We start from the raw sequence: 18,617 nt of genomic DNA on the forward strand, positions 1-18,617 counted from the left end.
TCTAATCATCTCAAGAGACCTGGGCTTAAAAATAGTGGTGGGAAAAATTCTATGTACAAGTAGCCAGCCACATTTGATGACAAAAAAAATAATAAAACACCCTGAAATGGTTGCCAGCCCAACTGCAGTAAGAGTACAGATATCTCTGCAAATAGGACTACGGTAATCATGTATTTAGCTATTTATTTTTAAAGCAATTTTGGAGGTGACTTATGGAACACATTCTGTTTAAATTTTACGCTATTGATTGGGGGAGGGGGGGGGGGGACAAAACAACACCAAGGTTTATAACAACAGTTTCACTTTGTTTTGGGTCCAAGGGCACCTTTTGAGTCTTCCTGCATGGACTATCTCAAACATACAGTATGCCGCGGAAATTACTTCACAACGACGACATTTAGCAATCAGACACAAGAAAAACCAGATGACTCCTGTTCGAGACAAAAAAAAAAGAAAAGTCAAAATGATGTTAATATATTTTTTTTATTTCCATTCTCCCGACTCCTGTCTCCTGCTGGTTCAGAATAATGAACTTCTTTCCACACACTCGAGGATGCAGATTTCCTCGGGGCACCTTGCAGAACGGCTGCAGCAATGTGCAATACATTTTCCATGCTACTAGCCATGGAAAACCAGCTGTGCCACAAACCCCAACACCCCCCGTGGGAAGATTTAAAAAAATACCAGCCGAACCATTTAGTGCCTCAGATGGGGTTGTGCAGTTACGAAGCCTCGTTGGTCTTCAATAAAAGGTGTAACGTGGCATTACAGACAGAACGGCATGTTTGGAACTAAAAAAAAAATAAAAAACTGCCTCCCAAATTTGGCCCTACTTGGACTCCTGCCGATGAAAACGTTTGGACATAAGAACACCCCCCATGGGAAGAAAGTGGCACAAGCTAGTTTTCCTTGGCCCCCCCGAGACTCCAATTTCCTGTCCTTTTATTGCATGTGTCAGTCAATTACAAAAAAAAAAGGAAAAAGTTCATCATGTATTCAATAAATATACGGGAACCATGGCGGCATCTAGTTTGTTTCCTTAAAAGACTTTCAACTCACAATTCTGAAGCTCAAATGAATCAACCTCGCTTGCGGGCGTACCGGACTGCATCGTTTGTACCTGTTTGGCAAAGAAAACATTCACGGAGCGATTACTTTCTCAAAAAAAAAAAAGTGAAACCAATATGGCGACACTTTAAAGTGACATTTAGACATATGTTTTTGGGAGAGTTCTGTACAAGTCAGTCATACACGGTGAGACTAAGAGCAGTCAAGTCAGGACATGCAATGTTCTGTAGTGCACCTCCATTATTTCACCTTAATTCGAACAGTTTCACATCACCGTGGGGGTCGGGGGGGGGGGGGGGGTGACTTTGTGCGGTGTTTGGCAGCTGAGATTGTGCATGTCACAAATGGACAATACAACCAGACACTCGCTGAAATGACATTATTACAATACAAAGGAGCATTCGGGCTACGCTTAGGAAAAACTAGTAGACCATCGTTTCTTCATGCCATTGTATTTTCTTCTTTAATTTTTTTTTAAATTTTGGCCACGCGATTCATAATTATGTAGAAAGTACAAAGGAGCGGTGGCACGGAGCAAGTAGCATTTGCGGTGCGGGCACAGAGAAATGCACATCTTCTCTGGAAGGAGTTTTGTGTTTCCAATAACACCACAAAAAGTTACTCAATTTGCTGCTCAGCTCTGGGGTGATTTTATTTCTCATCCATTTTCGATATTGCTTGGCCTGATTAGAGTTCACAGAATACACCGCAGACTGGAAATTTATCGGAGGACTGTTGTCGTTAGGACTTTACTTTTACAATGTTACAGCTTTTTATAAGTTCTTATCTTTCTTTTAAGAGTGGCCCAAATACTCCTTTATGGAAAAAAAAATGACGAAAAAGCAGGCCACAACAGACTGTGTACACACACACACACGCACACAACAAAACTGCTATCAGCTGGTTTCCATGACAAAATTCAGGCATTATGGTGACTTGCTGAACTCAACAGGAATTACCCCAAAAGTTCTAAGTCAGGGATGGATGGGGAAAAATGTCCTTTTGCACATTTAAAAAAAAAAAGCTCAATAAAATACTTTTGACAATCAGTGCTTCCATCACATGTATATGTACTCGGAATACAGCTCATCACTGTGTAATGACCAACCAGAAGCAATGAAACTGTCTGTGGGTCAACATAGGTGACCAAGTAGTTTCCATCTTTTAGATTTAGATTTAGATTTATCCCCAGTTCTGTACACTCTGTACAACCACTTTCAGGATTATAAAACATCTGTAGTGGTTCATGACGAAGCTTGATGAGGACACAAAAAAAGTGTGGAGGTGGGTTGATCCACTTGAAGGGCTTTTTCTCGAGGTTGGCAGTGGGGCCCTTTTTATGACCTTTTAGGCATCCGTTCAACTTTGTCATCATTTTCGCTTTGGCTGTTCGGCCCCGCCGCTAGATGAACTTGAAGCATTTGGTCTTGTCGTGTGGCAGGCGCGTTTTGAAAAGCACAGAGTCCACACGGAACTGCGTGTACAGCAGCGGCATGTAGCCGTACACCTTGACGAAGAAGTTGATGCACTTGTGGCGTTCGTGGAAGTGCGAGTCGTCGTGCGATAGTGCCTGAGGGCAACCGGGGCAGCGGAAAGTCCAGCGAGACGTGACCTGAGGAGGACGAAGAGAAATACAGAATGTGTTGGCTGGTGAGAAAAGACGACATTTAATCCATTGAATTGAAGAACCCAATATATAAGAACATTCACCTTGAACCATTTGATTTTGCCATCACGATTCCTTTCTCATCTTTTTTGTGTTTTATAGTTTGAAGTGTCACAAAAGCAAAAAAAAAAAAAATTAAAATAATAATATTGGTGTCAAAGTCACTGTTCTGTTTGACATGACATTTCACAAAAGCCGTTTTCTCCGCTTTTTGGTCAGAAACAACTCAAACTCAAAAAGCTTGAAAAACTATCCAGTGAAAGAAATTCTACTCTTTGGTAAGTTTGGTGCTTAAATGGTCACAGAATACATGCGAAATGCCCTAAAACAGCTGTCACTATGAGGAACTCTACTTGGAAAACAGCTTGCAGTCATGAGTTAAATAAGAAACTACTCACGAATTATTTTAAAGTGGATAAATGCCCCCCCCCCTGATAATCTATCATGACACACTAGTTAGTATGTTTGAAGAACTGCCTCTACAAGGAAAAAAATGCTTTGATTGTCCTCGTAGGCGGCCACTTTTATTCCACACTCTGGGAAGCCACTTTGGTCGAAATGAACCACTCCACGTCGCTATGGTAACAAAAGACTGACCGCTTGCTGCTGAAATAGGTCCACCCGCTGATGCGGATGCGTAATCTACAGAGTAAGCTTGTTCTCTGATGAAAACACCCCAAAATCAATTCAAGTCAATGTCGCTTCCCTCCCACCTCACGGCTAACTGCTCGCTATCGCTGACCTTGATTGGTGGTTTGCGGGTGATGTGCGAGACCAGGAAGTTCATGGCGATGTCCTCACAGTTGATGTACTCGTCCACCATATCTCTGATGGCCTGGGGCATCACGTACGAGTACAAGTAGGCGTAATACTGATGGGGAAACATATGAAGGGACACATGCTGTGTAGGTGATACGGCATTTTACTCTCGGGGGGGACGGGTGGGTGCGAACCTTGTGGAAGAACGCCGCTCCCGTCAGGACCATGGAGAGCTCACAGGAGTAGTTGGAGTTGTAGAGCCAGGACTGATGGTTGATATCCCAGGCATGATATCTCCCGGGGAAACCGACAATACGATCTCTGGCTTCTCGCCACACTCTGAGATAAGGAAAACAAACAGGAGTCTGTGTGAAAAGACGCAACTGTGAGGCCGCGGAAATCAAGCTGTTGCGGCTTTGGGTGAGAGTCAAGTCGTCGTGGGTTTGGCTTGTGGCTGCTTTGAACCAACCGGACCTCAGACCGAGGCAGGAGAGCCAATTATAACATAATTAGCGACATTTCCGAACAATCACAGCGCACAATGTCGAGACCCACTTTGGGCGCCAAAAAGCTCAAATATTTAATACCTTTCCTGAGCTCCTCCAAGATCTCTCGGAAGGCAGACACTGCAAATTATTCTTCTCCTGAGCTCCAAGTAGAGCCGAGGGGCACATTCCAAAGTAATTCACACATACACACTTGTACACAAGTCTGTACAAGCTGTTACTACGGTGAGTTGTGGACATATTTTGAAGGCAAGGGGGAGCGGGTGGAACCACATACTTTATTTATGACGAGATGGCAACATTTTTGTCTTGGTATTTTGGATTTCCTTCTCTGGTTATCGCCTCAGCTTTGATCAGACCGACTCTACTCAGGGATTTGTTTTTTTTTTCTGGAACTGAACCACAACCCTTTTTGATGCGTGTATCAGCGTCGTTAGGGTGAGAAGCTCGGTCATCCCGGAGGGGCTCCGAGTCGAGCCGCTTCTCCTCCACATCGAGAAGAGCCAGATGAGGTGGCTTGGGCATCTGATTCGGATGCCTCCTGAACGCCTCCCCGGTGAGGTGTTCCGGTCATGTCCCACCGGGAGGAGACCCCGTGGAAGACCCAGGACACGCTGGAGAGACTATGTCACCCAGCTGGCCTGGGAACGACTCGGGATCCCCCGGGGAGAGCTGGAAGAAGTAGCTAGGGAGAGGGAAGTCTGGGCTTCCCTGCTAAAGCTGTTGCCCCCGCGACCCGGCCCCGGATAACCGGTAGATGATGGATGGATGGATGGATGGATGTATCAGCGTCGTTGTGTTCCGCTTTTCTTACAAGGCTTGCGCCCAACCGTAAACTGTATATATTCAAAGATGGGCACTGGGCTATTGGAACCGAGTCCACACAACAGACCTGAAGCCAAACATGATCTCATCGTGACGTAGGTGGGCGTCATCGTCAATCGAAAGGATGGCCTCGGTCTCCACGACATCCCAGGGAAGGAAACGGTTGTTGAGGCTGTTCTTTTCGGTGTGGACGACCTGCAGAATTTTGGATGGGGTTGAAAAACAAACAGTCTGTAAAACGCGTCCTAGGCTACTGACAATTTCGAATGAACTCGGATTGCCCGATACGTCACATTGGTACTTGTGGTGGAATTTCAAAGGGGGAGGTTCAAAGGGGCTCTTCAAACTACGACCGCTGGCTTGTTTGCCGGACCGGTGAAACTCACCACAATGGGCAGCCCGATGTCAGGCCAGAGCAGGTCTTCAGAAGGAGGCTTAGGTGAATTCCACACGACGACGACCTTGTTGAGGTACGGCAGTCCGTTCAGCCGCTCCAAGGAGTTCATGAGCACTTCCTCCCTCTCGTACGTCAGCATGACCACAGTAAACTGTTCTCTGGGAACGTTCCCGCCTAACGACGCTTGGAACTCCTTCCCGGATCCTCCCGTGCCTCCGCCGATGGGCCTGAAACCAGTTCCCGAACCCAGAAATTTGGCTTCGGAAGGCAAAACGGGGTCCAGCGGAGTATGGGGAAACAAATGAAAAGGGCCGGGAGCGCGGTTCCATGTTTGGTATGCGCTCACCGACGTGTACGTAAAGTTGCGGAGAAAGCGCGGGGAGGCGTACGGAGGCTCCGTCTCTACAGGACCCAAATCAAGATCCCCGTTGTCTGCTAAGTTGGCATCAGTCCCTGCTAGCTTCCCTGCTTTATGGGGGATTTCTTGCGCAGGCTCTTCATTGATGGGCGCGGCAGGAACCTGAATCCTGGTGCGAATGTTGGCAAGGATCGTATTGAGTATGTTCTCCGAGGTGGAAAAGTAGGTCTCCCACAGAAAGCGACCCTGTCGTCTCATAGCTAGCATGTCATTGTCCGATAGGCTGCGCAGCAGGAAATGGAGTTCCGTCACACGTGGTTTAGGGACCATAATGGCGGCTTCGCTCCATCGGATAAACTGGTGGTAAGGTAGTTTGGAGTGGTCCCCGAGCACAACGGGGATGGCCCCGACCTCCAGAGCTTCGAAAAGTCGCATTCCGCAGCCCGCTGAGGCAACCACTTGCCCATCTCCTGGAGCAATGACCAAGGCAAAAGTCGATGCCTTCAGGACCTCCAGCCTGTCCTCTCGCTCTCCGCAAAGAGACCACTCGGTGGGCAAACTCGGCTTGGGGTTTTTACAGGTGAACTCGATGAGCACCCGATCCAACTGACTATCCTGCACCGCTTTTAACGTGCCGATGATGCGATCGTCATAGTCAGCCGGCGGATCGCCGTCCATCTCTTCCTCAAATGACTGCGGGGGAGACTCTCGCAAGCTGCTCCTCAGCGACTCGACCCTCTCGCCCTGGAAGGTGAAGAGGTATTTCCTTTTTACGGGTACCTGATGAGGTAATTGCAAAAAGTTGGGCTCCGAGAGGGCGTGAACCAGCGGGGATGCCACCATGTCAAATCCTTCTCGATACTGCTGCTCCATGTAGGTGGACTGAACGACCGCCGCTCGCCCCGTGCTGACATTATACAGGACATTCTGCGTCATGGACTTTCGCGAAAGGTGGACCAGTACATGATTGTGCCCGTCTGACCTCCAATAAGGAAGCGCTCTAAGTTGCCTCTCCAAATCCGACGGATTCGGCGGGAAAGAAGTCGGCGCTTCCTGTAGTTCCCCGACCAACACCAAATACACACACGCGACGCTGGGGTCATTCGTTACGTAAATATTATTCTTAACCGAGGCGGCAAAAGCCTGCTTCACCAGCGGATCGATATATCCCCCCCACGGATAGGAGCCCGTGTCGTAAACGTAAACTGGAAATCCAGATGTGAGGGGACAACGGGCGTAGTCAAAGCAGGTGTGCAGGCGGCAGGATCGGGAAGATTTCGGCGGCGGGAGCCCGGGATCGTCCTTGTCGGGCAGCAAGCGGACAGGCAAGGACAACTTTGGCTGGTTTTGGGACATGAGTTCTTTATAGGAATGCTCCGTCTGACTGATGACATTCTTCAGCTGCAGTAGGTCCTGCTTGGCGCTGTCGATGCTCCGCTTGCAGGCCTCAATGCGCAGGTTGAGCCTGGCGATCTCCCCGTTGAGCTCCTGCCTCTTGGCCTCCAGCTGGAGCAGCTCTTCGCTGACGGACTCGCGGATGCGGCACAGATCCTGCACGTGTTTGGCCTCGCACAATTCGCCACCGGGCCGGGGCCCGAAGATCCGCTTATCGGGACTCCCGGCTTCATCGATGGTTGTGAGGTAGTAGTGGGCAATCAGCGGGAAGAAAACCAGGATAAAGAAAAGCATGAAACTGAGCCAGGTGAGACGCACACGCCTCAACACCCACGGCTGTCCGCCACCCCCGAGTCCGCCGCCGTTACGCTGCATTTTTTCAATCAGTCCGCCCCTCGTCTCATCAAGAAATCAATGCTATGGGGTTCTGCAGCAGCCATGATTCGACCTTGTCAGGCAGAGGGCGGGTGGATGTTATATCATCAAAGCTCGGTTCACGTGTTGACCGTCAAAAATGTTAAAAAATAAATAAAAAATGGCAGGGTTTGCCTCTTCTTCTGCTTCTGGGTTCTGTGGATCTCAACAGAGAACCCAGCTTCACCTGTAAAGTAATCTGTACCCGACTCTTGTGAGAGTCGAATCAATCTTAGGCCATATTTATGCGATGCACCGCTTGCAAATCAGGAAACTGTTCCGCTTGTGAGGAGTGGCACCCCTCAATGGATGACGAGGGGCGAGCATGGCGGCTCAACGAGAGGTCAAATCGGGTGGTGGCCCCGTTGCTTCCGTCTGGAGTCGAACCATTTTCTGACCCCGGGAAAATGTTCTTCTCAAACAGGAAACCTGAGAAACAGAAAAGATACCAGTGGTTAGCACGTCGGCTTCACAGTGCAGAAGGCCAGCTCCGGCCTCCCTGTGTGGAGTTTGCATGTTCTCCCCGGGCCTGCGTGGGTTTTCTCCGGGTGCTCCGGTTTCCGCCCACATTCCAAAAACATGCATGGCAGGCTGATTGAACACTCTAAAAATTGTCCCTAGGTGTGAGTGTGAGCGTGGATGGTTGTTCGTCTCTGTGTGCCCTGCGATTGGCTGGCAACTGATCCAGGGTGTCCCCGCCTACCGCCCGAAGACGGCTGGGATAGGCTCCAGCACCCCCCGCGACCCTAGTGAGGATTAAGCGGTTCAGAAAATGGATGGATGGATAAGGGTACAACATTTATTTTTGGAAAACCAGGCGGTACACTCGCCGGACTTGTGTGCGGACGGCATGGGATTGCTTCCTGCCAAGTCATGATGTGAATGTGGGTGTGAATGGTAGTTTGTCTCTATATGTGCCCTGCAACTGGCTGGCGACCAATGCGCTCCGCCGTCTGCCCCAAGTCAGCTGGCATAGGCTTCCAGCAACTTGTTTCTGCCATCGTTAGTCCAAAAAGATCCTCGCGCACGTGACCCTAAGAATGCTGCTTGGCCTCCCGCTGCTCAGTCATGAGTGGGAGTGGCAACAAGAGATGGGATGATTATTTGGAGCACGACTGTCGTGACAGTGGGGGTTGGGAGTAATGGCAAGCAGATGTCGGCAAATGTTTCTGATGCTCAGCCTATTCGGTGGCACGAAACCCGCGAAGAAACACAACAACACATCGGCGGAAGTTGACCCAGCTCTTAATCCCATCGAGCTCATCAGCGTGAATATTTTCTTGCGACCATGGATTGCCCTGTACCTGTTCCTGTGGATCAATAATAATGCCACATTACCGTCTGTACCTCTGAGCTGTGATGCGGCTAATGATTCAACAGACTTGACACTGGCCTAATCCGGCGTAACCGCTACGCCGCACGGGATGAGAGACATTCGGAATTAATGACCATCAAGATGAAATATCTTTGGTGGTTTCACGAGAAGCCCGAAGCGAGGTCGGCAATCTCACTGTCAGGCGATTGTCATTAGCATAGCGACGCGTTGAGAGAAATGGAAAACGGCGAGCCGCCCCGAATAAACTACCCAGTTTCGATTCGTGCACAAGCAAAAGCCGCAATTCAAGCTCAACAACGGTGTGGGGCGAGCGTATGATTTGCGCAACGTATGAGTCATGATCGGCAAGAACAAAAGACGAACGCCGCTTCCAGGTTGGTAGACCGTTGAGGACCAAATGCACATGTGAACTTCCAACAGATTTTAACTCATAAGATCAGTCACTTTTTCACAGTTCATACAAAATGTGTTTTTTATTTTTACAGCTCAAGACTGAGCCGCAGATTGATTGAACATCTCACATAAAACGAATAGAAAATGAAATCCGGCTTCTGGAGGTGACCTGCCTAAACAACAAAATGTCATCCTGTCTGCTGGGACTCCATACGACCCTCGAGAATTTGTGTCCTCGCTGGCTCATTGCTTTTGCAGTATACCCTTGTCGTCATTAACCGGGAGAGAACATGGCGACGAGTCGCTCACTCGGGAGAAAATGTGGAGGTAACTGCTGGGGAAGGGCGGAGTTCCAAAGGACGCTTGGCGAAGGGGAACAGCTGGTGAAGCCATGACTCAACAATTTGTACCTACAGCCTGTGACAAGAATCCACATCGGACAACGGGGTCAGACTTCAAAGCGTGATGGGAATTTTGCGCCGATACGTTTAGCCCGTGACATGAGCGGGCTGACTTTTTCGACAGGTTCTCGTTTATATCGTGACGACAGTAAACGCATTCAAATCAGTGGATTAATCGACATCAGATTTGAAGACAACACCCTTCAAACTATTAAAACCGATCCAAAAAAAGTTATCTTATCTTATCTGAACTTATCTTAATCACCACATGGAAGCAAATGTTACCTTTGCTCTCGTGAAATCGATTTACTCTTCCAATGGCCTTTTGTCAAACGCTCCTTCTGCAAAATAAACGGCGTTATCTTGCCCTGGCAGCGGGCGTCGTTGCAGAATCCTTTAGAGAGGCTCTGCTAGCCAAACAAACGGGACCGGAACAGATTGACGAAGGCCCGACAACAGATGCCAGAACCCCCCGGAAGCTTCATCTTCCTGTACACTGATGGATCGTGGGAGGGGAGCCAGGGTGATTAGTTCTTAACATGACAGAGTTATGACCTGACTTTTCGCCAACTGGCTCCAACTCAACACCCGTGTCTGCACCCTCACTTGTATGCAACAAGAGTAAAAAAAAAACCCCAACTAATTCAAATATAGTGACGAATGTGAGTTTGTTGGTTTGTTGTTCATGGAAGACTGATTCACAGATTCTGCATTGTGGTTGGTTCTATTGATGCGATATTGATTGCGATTTTAACCAGGTTGAATTTTTGTCACTTTTATTTCTTTTTTGTGCATTTCTGAACGCAGGATTTATTTTAACTACGGCATGACCGCATTACAAATTGCCTGTATTGTGAATCTAGTTTGCATGTGACAATGCTGTGAAGAGCAGAACTGTTCATAGCATACTCCGGGAAACCGAGAAAAGACACTCATGCCTCACAACAAAGTGCATTATCTTAATTTGAGCATGAAGTGTTGCAACTGCTAGTGAAAAAAAGATGGCTGTGCGGAAAAGGCGTCAGCTGACAAATTTTGCTTCCTGACCAGCAGGAGTGGTGCCGTGAGGAGATGGCGTTGAGTCACATCATCAAAACCCAAGACATGTGATGCCACTTTCCTTTGCTCGTTTCAGCTCACGCACTTTATCGTAAGTTACAACTGTTGGCATCAGAAATAATCATTATGAAACAAAAGGCTGCCGTTCTGACACCAATGACACGGAACAGGCTGGCCGCAAAAGTCTCCAATCTCTGAAAACAGATGTTTGTTTAAACAGGAAGAGAGCTTAGCTAGATTCTGTGGTTGCTGAGGGCAAGGCCATGCAAGTAGGCAGCAGCTGCATTTGGTGAATCAGTCAGCGTCGAGGATGGCAGATGGCAGCTGAAAAAAAAAAAATCATATCCCATCTTCCTTCTTGCAGCTGTTCTTTCGGCTACAGCAGCCCACATTCTGGTTGTATAGTGAGGCGTGTGATGACTGAAAACCGATACAAACGGAATCGACTTTTCTTCACCACAACATTCTCGATGGCTGCTGTGTTCTTATTCAGTTGCCTGTATTTTTCCAACCAGGACAGACGTTTTTTATTTATGTAATTTTGCATGTTGAGAAAAAGCCAAATCAAACCTGGCAGGGAGGCCATTCAATCTTTTATTTAAATCAAGGGAAGAGAAGAGTCACTCCAGGTCAACTACACTGTATGCAATGTTAACATTTGGGTTATTTTCATCTTCAGCACTCACTGTTGTGTAATGGGTTTATTTTGAAAGATCAGAAAATGCCATCATGCTTACTAATTGAATTTTAGTGTTAGGTTATTATTCACTCTGTCAAACAAGACATTCACTTTTCTACATTTTTTTTTCTTTTCTTCCAAATAAAAAGCACGTTGGTTTTTGTTTGATTGCGACTTCATGCAAGTCATTTACGAATGGGATATGTTAGATAATCGATTGCAACATATTAAAACTCATCTCATTTGTTTCACAACGGTGAAGGTCAATGGAATTTGTTCATTTCCTCTTGATCTAATGATCAGCATCCCCGTTTATGCTAACCATAATGGAAGATTACAGCGGAGTGTTGATGCAGCCATTGGTCTGCACAGTGACAAGAGTGAGATCGATTTTGAAAGACGCACAATGTCAATCGGGACACTGAGAAAAATCTATAGTGTTTTTTTTCACGATGGAGTCTGACTTACAACATTGCGTCTATGGTGCTGTGAGCTCCATGGACTTCAGGGAGTTCTTATTAAAGTAGAAAACTTCTGAAGTCACCGCAACGCCTTTATTGGAGTGATTCAGAGCTGCAGCGCTTAAAATACAGTATACTCAATCTTAATAATCCCCCCTAATATTTGTTTGCCAGCAAAGAAATATGTGCTTTTTATAGGACATTGTTGTGACTTAGTGGACTAAAGCGGACATGGTGTAAGAAAAAAACATATAGTGTTCATCAACAATGGACGCAAAATCCACATGCATATGAGCACACCGATGTGGTTCGATCGATGAGTGCCTTCAATACAAACACACACACGTCTCGGCTGAATAACACCAGCAGCCTTCCATATTAGCCTCCGATAAATCCATCGTCATTGAACTGTAACCACGTCGGAATCAACAAACAAAAAATATGCTGGTCGTGACATATACATTAAGGCAAAACCAAGTCTCATCAAGCTACTAAGGTTAGCCAGTTATCGCCAGGACTGGTCACAACATTATGCATGATGCTCTGTCCTCTTGACTGGCCCAGCGATGTTAGCCTCAGTTGCTACTCACCACTCCTGATCCTGCAGGTTCAACGTGTTGTCCAAAACCACTCCGCAGGTTTACTTACTCGTACATCCTCCAGGTGTGTTAATATGGAACGAATTGATGTGAGTGATCGTGTAGCAGAGGAGCTCACACCACCATCATTAAAAACTGCATTGTTGCTGCTACCGCAGCACAAACAGCGGCGACGCTGTGCCGCTATGCATTGTGGGAAATCAGTCCCGTAGCACCACGTACTAGAACAAATAGTGAAAATCTGTCATCTTCTGGTTGTGAATGGTACTGCAGGGTTCCGTGGCGTGTGAATTTACCAATTGGATGTACATAGGAGCAGCTAATATGAGGTTTTCATCGGAATTAACAAATAAATATTTCCAATGCTGACCGACTCAGTTTTTGTTTGATAATTATATTGTTATTTATATACACCATTTGTATCGCCCGGCTAGCTCAGTCGGTAGAGCATGAGACTCTTAATCTCAGGGTCGTGGGTTCGAGCCCCACGTTGGGCGAAACATTTTCCTTCTTCTCTGTTTTCAAATTGCAATCCCTTTCCTTCTGCAGTTGTATTTTAGCATGAAAAACAAGGTTTTACTCTCCCTCTGCTTTAAAATTCAACCTATTCCCTTCTCCTCGTGTTTTTTTACCATAAAAATGCAACGTGACGGAGGATGTTGTTTATGATTATTTTTTTAAATAAAATGTAGGAAGTAAAACACAGATTATGTTCATTGTGTAATGAAAATAAAGATTCTACCTCTAAATTAGGAATTAGAGAAGAGGAATTTTACATGCACAGCACATGTAGTATCTGTGGAGTCCCAATGAGGGCGCAAGAAAAGATGTCATAGCGCAAATTTACAGAATTTTAGCCAAAGAAGACACGAAGCAAGTCGCTGTTTTATGACATCATTGTCCACGGTACGAAATGGAGAAAAAACACATGTCAGCTTTCTCCATGTATCAAACGCTACCAACTCAATTGCCATCTTCTCCTAAGAAGCGTTCATTACAGGTAAAAGCGAAAGAGAAAAACATTTTTAGGTGGTTTAGATTTTTACATCTGAGCCATTGTGCTCTTCTAACGATGCACCAGGTCTGGTGTTGGTAACGTGACGTAAAGCATTTTAATGCCCAATTTACCAATGGTCAATGTAGCCATTGGCATCCTTTTTTTAATTTACTGCAGAGTAACGGTACTCTCCATTTCACACCCCAGATTAATGCATGTAGTTATATGCTCCCATGCTTTTATACGTATTTTTATTCTGCATGCCCTCTTTTAAACCTTGTTGTATTTTCTAGACGGCATCGAAGAAAAGGAAAAGAGGGAATGGCGTTGCAAGCATAAATTCTAATAATATCGCAACACAAAGTAAAAAGAAGAAAATGAAAGCCAAGAATCATGCAGCAGAGGTTGGAATCCAGGAGATGGCTGAAGTGAGACTCAAACTTAAATTGATCCAACCTTTTGAGGATGTGTTGCCCTCTCTGTCATATATATAAAGAGTTTTTATGTTTCAAATACAGCCGGAGTCTGTAAAGGCGGGCGAGGAGGCACTAAATGTGTTACTAGCTGAGTTGGCACAGATGAACAACAGCAAGGAGCGTGCAAGCACGCTTTTCCAGTGGCTGATCAACCCTATTCCCACCAAGGCCTTCTTCAGGTAGATGGATACATTTGACCATCCTTTGTACTTTGGCTCGTGTTATGGCCTTAAAATCCACAATGACCCCCCTCCACCTCTACACTTATAGAGTACAAGTTTTTCTTTGTTTTTCTTACTTTCATCTGGAATTCCAGTGCAAAAGTGCCAAATACATTTTAATTAGATCAATTCATTGACCAATATTCTTTTGGATGTCAGGTATGTATTCAAATACCATTCTTGTTTTCATCTCCAAGGGAAACATGGGAAAAGAAACCTGTCCTCGTGCAGCGTAAAAATCCCAACTACTACAAGGGAATATTCTCCACAGAAGAATTTGATCGCATTCTTCGACAGGTAAAAATCAAAGACAGCACCATATGATTCAGTGTTCGCTTTTAATTCGCAAGACCGAAACCATAAACTACATTCTTCTGGTGCCATTTTTCTTTTTCTTTTTTAAAAAGGAGGATGTTCAGTATGGCGTGAATCTAGATGTCACAAGCTACACAGATGGCAAGAGGGAAACACACAACCCCCCTGGTAGAGCACTGCCATACACTGTTTGGGACTTCTATGAGGTATATTAATACAAACCATTGTTATTCACATTTTTAGAAACACTTTCATCTTTAAATGTGAAAAATATGTCAATTTTTCCAGAATGGCTGCTCTCTCCGTATGCTGAATCCTCAGGCGTTCTCCTCCACCGTGTGGAATGTACTGTCCATCTTGCAGGAGCATTTTGGCAGCATGGCAGGCGCTAATGTGTGAGTAGGACATCTACTCGGGACACGATGGAAGATTAGGTTTAAATCCTCATGATTCTTTTTTTTTTCCTCCTCAGCTACCTGACACCGCCCGGCACACAAGGATTCGCCCCACATTATGATGACATTGAGGCATTTGTGATTCAGCTGGAGGGAAAGAAGCACTGGAGGGTCTACAACCCAAGGTGAAATGACACAAAATAAGATGAAAACAGACACAGCATTGAATGCAATGATTATGATCCAACTGCTGGTGACTTTGGAGTAACATAAAGCCATACTATTGCATGAAGTTATATAAAACGTGTTTCTATTATGTGGATAAAGCTGTGGCTTTTCAAGAAAAAGTTAAAATTCTTCGAGCGGAATCATATTCATTGCTGAGAGCCATGGTGTATAAAAAAATTTTATTTAATAATTTGTCAGTTGAGATGAAAGATTTGTTCACGTTGTGTTGTAACTTCCCTTCAGGTCAGACGACGAAGTCTTGCCTGTGCTTTCAAGCCGTAAGTACACCAAGTCCATCAACACAAAACAGTAGATCCTACTTGTCTTAGTGGTGGTGTTTTTGTATTTCCAGCAAACTTTAACCAGGCAGAGATTGGGAAGCCCATTTTGGAAGTCGTGCTGGAGGCAGGAGATCTGCTCTACTTTCCCAGAGGGTTCATCCACCAGGGCAACTGCCTCCCTGATGTGCACTCCCTGCATATCACTATCTCCTCCTACCAGAAGAACAGCTGGGGAGATTTGCTGCTGAAGGTAATGTACCGGTACTTGCATCACAGTAAACAAATACAATACACTTGAAGTCTCGAGGTGACACGAACCGAACAAAAATACAGTAAGGTGAAACCAATCAACGTTTTGACCCTTTAAAATAAAAATAAAAAAATAACAATAATATGCACAAGTCTTTTTTTGTTGTTGTTGTTTGGTGACTATTTTGGAGATGGAGTGGCACCTTACGGTTCTCTTTCCAGATGGTTCCTACTGCTCTTGAAATCGCAATGGAGGAGGATGTCGAATTCCGACAAGGCTTACCTCTGGATTACCTCTCCTACATGGGCGTTCAAAACTCTGACAAGGTGTGCCTCTTCACCCGACGTCAACATTTCACACATGTGCTTTTATCCCAAATAAGGCCTTGTTTGCTCTCTTGTAGGATGATCCACGGAGGGCCAAGTTCTTCTCTAAAATCGACAATCTCATGAACAAGCTGAGGAATTTTGTTGCAGTTGACGCCGCTGTGGATCTTAAAGCCAGAGAGTTCCTTCATGACTGCTTGCCGCCGAAGCTCACAGCAGGTGAGCCCTTTTTCTGTACGACGGTTCTCAATGTAAATTTGTTCTAGCACGGAGTTCTAGTTTCTGAGCATGTGACTGATCGCAGCTCTGTTTGAACTCGCCCCTCCTGTAGAGGAAGCAGCCGGCAGTGTGCACGGAGCACCTGCTCGGTGGGAGGAAGGGCGCGTAAGGAATGCAGGCGCATATATCACAAGCCAGACCCGGGTCGGACTACTCCGAGCAGGATGTGCCCGGTAATTTGACTTACCGAACAGATTGTATGTAAGTAAACAAGCGATTTTCAGCTTATGCAGTTTTGGCATTTCTTGATTCCCTAGTTTATGCAGTGATGGAGATGCCGTGCATCTTTACTACACCACCGACAACTCCAGAGTTTATCACAAAGAGGAGCCGAAAAGCTTTGAAATAAAACCCGAGGTAGACGTAGAACTAATCTGACTTTTGCTTTTAACTTTGTAAATGTAATTCTTCTAAAATGATTTCTTTCCTCCAGTACACAGATGCAGTCGAGTTTCTGATCCACTCATATCCTGAATTTGTGAGTGTGGGCAGTTTCCCGTGTGATTCTTTACAGGAAAAGGTGTGTGTTTTTCTTGCTCCTATAATGGAGAATTTTTGTATCAAGGTACAGACAATGATGGGTCGGATGTTGCTCATGTACCCGCTCTTCTGTTCCTCACCAGATCTCTTTGGCCAAGCTACTTTTTAAGGAGGGGGTCATCCGAATGGAATCATTTCAGTAGTGGCTGCACATCCTTCGGAAAACCAAATTTGAAGAATAAAAAATGGGATTATGTAGTAGTCGAAATACTGTACACAATCACCAAACAGGAATCTCCAGATGCTTTCCAATTAAATGCCGAATCACATCGTAAGTATGCTTGCTCTCCGATGAAGGAGCATTAAGGCCCAGATGAAAAATAAGTCATAATATTGCGGTAATCAAATTTAAATGTGTAGCTGCAGTTTTTCACGCTTAAGGTTTAGACCAGCAGCTGCTGTACATCTCTAAAAACATGACACATATTCATCCAGTATCATCATGATTTTGAATGTTTAAAAAGATTATGATTCAGAATGGTAACCCAGCAAGAGGCCACTTCAGTTTGTGTACATTTTTCTGTGGGGTAGATACTTTGTTACATTAAACTGACATTGTTTAAAAAAAAAACCAAACAAACAGACTATTACTTTTTTTTATCATCCATTATCGGTAGCTCTTACATTAGAAGCTCGAGCGTACCATTCACACTACAGGTTATGAGATAATTTAACATTTTTTAAATACATTTATTCTTTTGTATTCTATTAAGCATTCTTTTTTCGGTGGAGCTTAAATGCTCTTGTACTTTACCCTGTGTACAAGTTGGAATGTTATAGTTTGAGCTAAGTGACACAAATGTCATACGATTTTTTTAAATAAAAATGAAACCGAGTTTGATGGGAAAGTACATTTATTGTTGGTTGATACAACTCAAAAATAAAGACACATGAGCCTTTTTAAATATTCTTATTTTAGTATCACCCATCAGCCATTCACACTGCGCCATAGTGGACAAACACTGGGGTGAAGAAGTCTATTTCCAAGTCACTTCCTCGCCAGGCTTCAGCTCCCTGCAGAGAATAGAAATATGAAGGCAATCAACACATTTGCTTTGAGAGACAACCTCAAAATATAATGTAGAATCCAACCTGCTGTATAAAAGACTTTTGTTCCTGAAAGCGGTCAGCTTATTGTCCTGTTGCTTGTCGAGGTACCACCCGATCACAAAGCCCATGGGCACCAGCAAGTTCATCCAGTGTTCACGGGCGAAAGTAACAAAGTTAACCATGCTTGCTGCAAATACAATAAAAATCAGTCAGACTTTCGTAAGAATCTTGACATTCTTGAGTCAAAATATATGAACAATAACGAATAACAGCAAAATATACAGTATGTTGATTTATCTGATGCCCTACACATAAACTACCTGAACTGTATATAGCATGGCATTGTAGCAATCACGTCTGCATGACCGGTGGCTATTTCTTCCTTGACGCAATCGTAGAAGTGAGATCGGAGAGAACGAGCAGGCAAACAAAGCTCACCTGGAGTACATTTTAGAAGGGCTACAGTGCCGATCATTTAAAATTGTTTAGCTTATCGTGACCCCGTTCAGGATAAACGGTCTTGAAAACCAATGTATCGATAGCTAGTGGCCTAGCACTATGTGCAATAATCATATAATAATCTTAAAGTATTCAATAATTAGAGCATAATTATGACAGCAATTTTAAGGAGGTTAATAGTCACAGGAAAACGTGTATTTTATAGTTTTAAAAAGTTACCTTTTGTTTACAGAAAGCTATGTACGGCCTTCTGCTATTCACTCACCAGACAGAGGACATTGGAATACACCATCTGCGCCGACATGAGTGGGTGGTTTAGCAAATTGTAGGCATCAAAATAATACATAAGAATATGTCTTTAGCGATTCCAGAATCTCTATTTATGAATTTAGTCTCTAAAAGGTCCGTCCAATAATTTTATGGACACTAAATCAATTCGTTATTGTTTATAATATTACTCGATATCTGATGGCGAGTTGGTAGG

At 44.9% G+C, this 18,617-nt stretch overlaps 3 protein-coding genes and 1 non-coding gene across 4 annotated transcripts; 2 read left to right on the forward strand and 2 right to left on the reverse strand.

Annotated features, from left to right (window-relative positions):
- Positions 1-464: 464 nt before the first annotated feature.
- extl3 (exostosin-like glycosyltransferase 3) lies at positions 465-12,503 on the reverse strand. The gene is made up of 6 exons (XM_052053108.1): positions 12,308-12,503; positions 5,211-7,817; positions 4,892-5,019; positions 3,688-3,832; positions 3,477-3,605; positions 465-2,680 (listed from the first exon to the last, which is right to left on the reverse strand). Exons 2-6 carry the CDS (start codon positions 7,347-7,349, stop codon positions 2,471-2,473), a joined length of 2,751 nt encoding a protein of 916 aa, XP_051909068.1. The 5' UTR covers positions 7,350-7,817; positions 12,308-12,503; the 3' UTR covers positions 465-2,470.
- Positions 12,504-12,740: 237 nt separating this feature from the next.
- Positions 12,741-12,813, forward strand: trnak-cuu (transfer RNA lysine (anticodon CUU)). The gene has a single exon. It is a non-coding gene; the product is annotated as a tRNA-Lys (tRNA).
- A 373-nt stretch (positions 12,814-13,186) lies between these two features.
- Positions 13,187-17,204, forward strand: riox1 (ribosomal oxygenase 1). The gene is made up of 15 exons (XM_052053155.1): positions 13,187-13,316; positions 13,607-13,741; positions 13,832-13,968; positions 14,208-14,307; positions 14,418-14,531; positions 14,614-14,720; positions 14,798-14,905; positions 15,192-15,226; positions 15,301-15,479; positions 15,701-15,805; positions 15,883-16,024; positions 16,137-16,257; positions 16,342-16,441; positions 16,518-16,604; positions 16,708-17,204. Exons 1-15 carry the CDS (start codon positions 13,230-13,232, stop codon positions 16,765-16,767), a joined length of 1,617 nt encoding a protein of 538 aa, XP_051909115.1. The 5' UTR covers positions 13,187-13,229; the 3' UTR covers positions 16,768-17,204.
- A 256-nt stretch (positions 17,205-17,460) lies between these two features.
- LOC127592429 (NADH dehydrogenase [ubiquinone] 1 beta subcomplex subunit 1-like) lies at positions 17,461-18,494 on the reverse strand. Its single transcript, XM_052053187.1, has 3 exons — positions 18,353-18,494; positions 17,717-17,861; positions 17,461-17,638 (listed from the first exon to the last, which is right to left on the reverse strand). The coding sequence occupies exons 2-3, from the start codon at positions 17,854-17,856 to the stop codon at positions 17,602-17,604; spliced, it is 177 nt and encodes a 58-aa protein (XP_051909147.1). The 5' UTR covers positions 17,857-17,861; positions 18,353-18,494; the 3' UTR covers positions 17,461-17,601.
- Positions 18,495-18,617: the final 123 nt, after the last annotated feature.

The sequence above is a fragment of the Hippocampus zosterae genome, chromosome 19, assembly GCF_025434085.1.
Source record: "Hippocampus zosterae strain Florida chromosome 19, ASM2543408v3, whole genome shotgun sequence".
In the NCBI taxonomy this organism is placed as follows: Eukaryota; Metazoa; Chordata; class Actinopteri; order Syngnathiformes; family Syngnathidae; genus Hippocampus; species Hippocampus zosterae.

Bases quoted from the DNA above. Each gene is read 5' to 3' on its own strand.
- extl3 (XM_052053108.1), bottom strand. From the start codon at position 7,349: ATGCAGCGTAACGGCGGCGGACTCGGGGGTGGCGGACAGCCGTGGGTG. The intron at 3,606-3,687 runs GTTCGCACCCAC...TTTCCCCATCAG, and splicing joins GAGCGGCGTTCTTCCACAAG to TATTACGCCTACTTGTACTC. The intron at 2,681-3,476 runs GTCAGCGATAGC...CGTCCTCCTCAG, and splicing joins CCCGCAAACCACCAATCAAG to GTCACGTCTCGCTGGACTTT.
- riox1 (XM_052053155.1), top strand. From the start codon at position 13,230: ATGGAGAAAAAACACATGTCAGCTTTCTCCATGTATCAAACGCTACCA. The intron at 14,532-14,613 runs GTATATTAATAC...CAATTTTTCCAG, and splicing joins CTGTTTGGGACTTCTATGAG to AATGGCTGCTCTCTCCGTAT. The intron at 14,721-14,797 runs GTGAGTAGGACA...TTTCCTCCTCAG, and splicing joins AGCATGGCAGGCGCTAATGT to CTACCTGACACCGCCCGGCA.
- LOC127592429 (XM_052053187.1), bottom strand. From the start codon at position 17,856: ATGGTTAACTTTGTTACTTTCGCCCGTGAACACTGGATGAACTTGCTG. The intron at 17,639-17,716 runs GTTGGATTCTAC...TATTCTCTGCAG, and splicing joins AAAAGTCTTTTATACAGCAG to GGAGCTGAAGCCTGGCGAGG.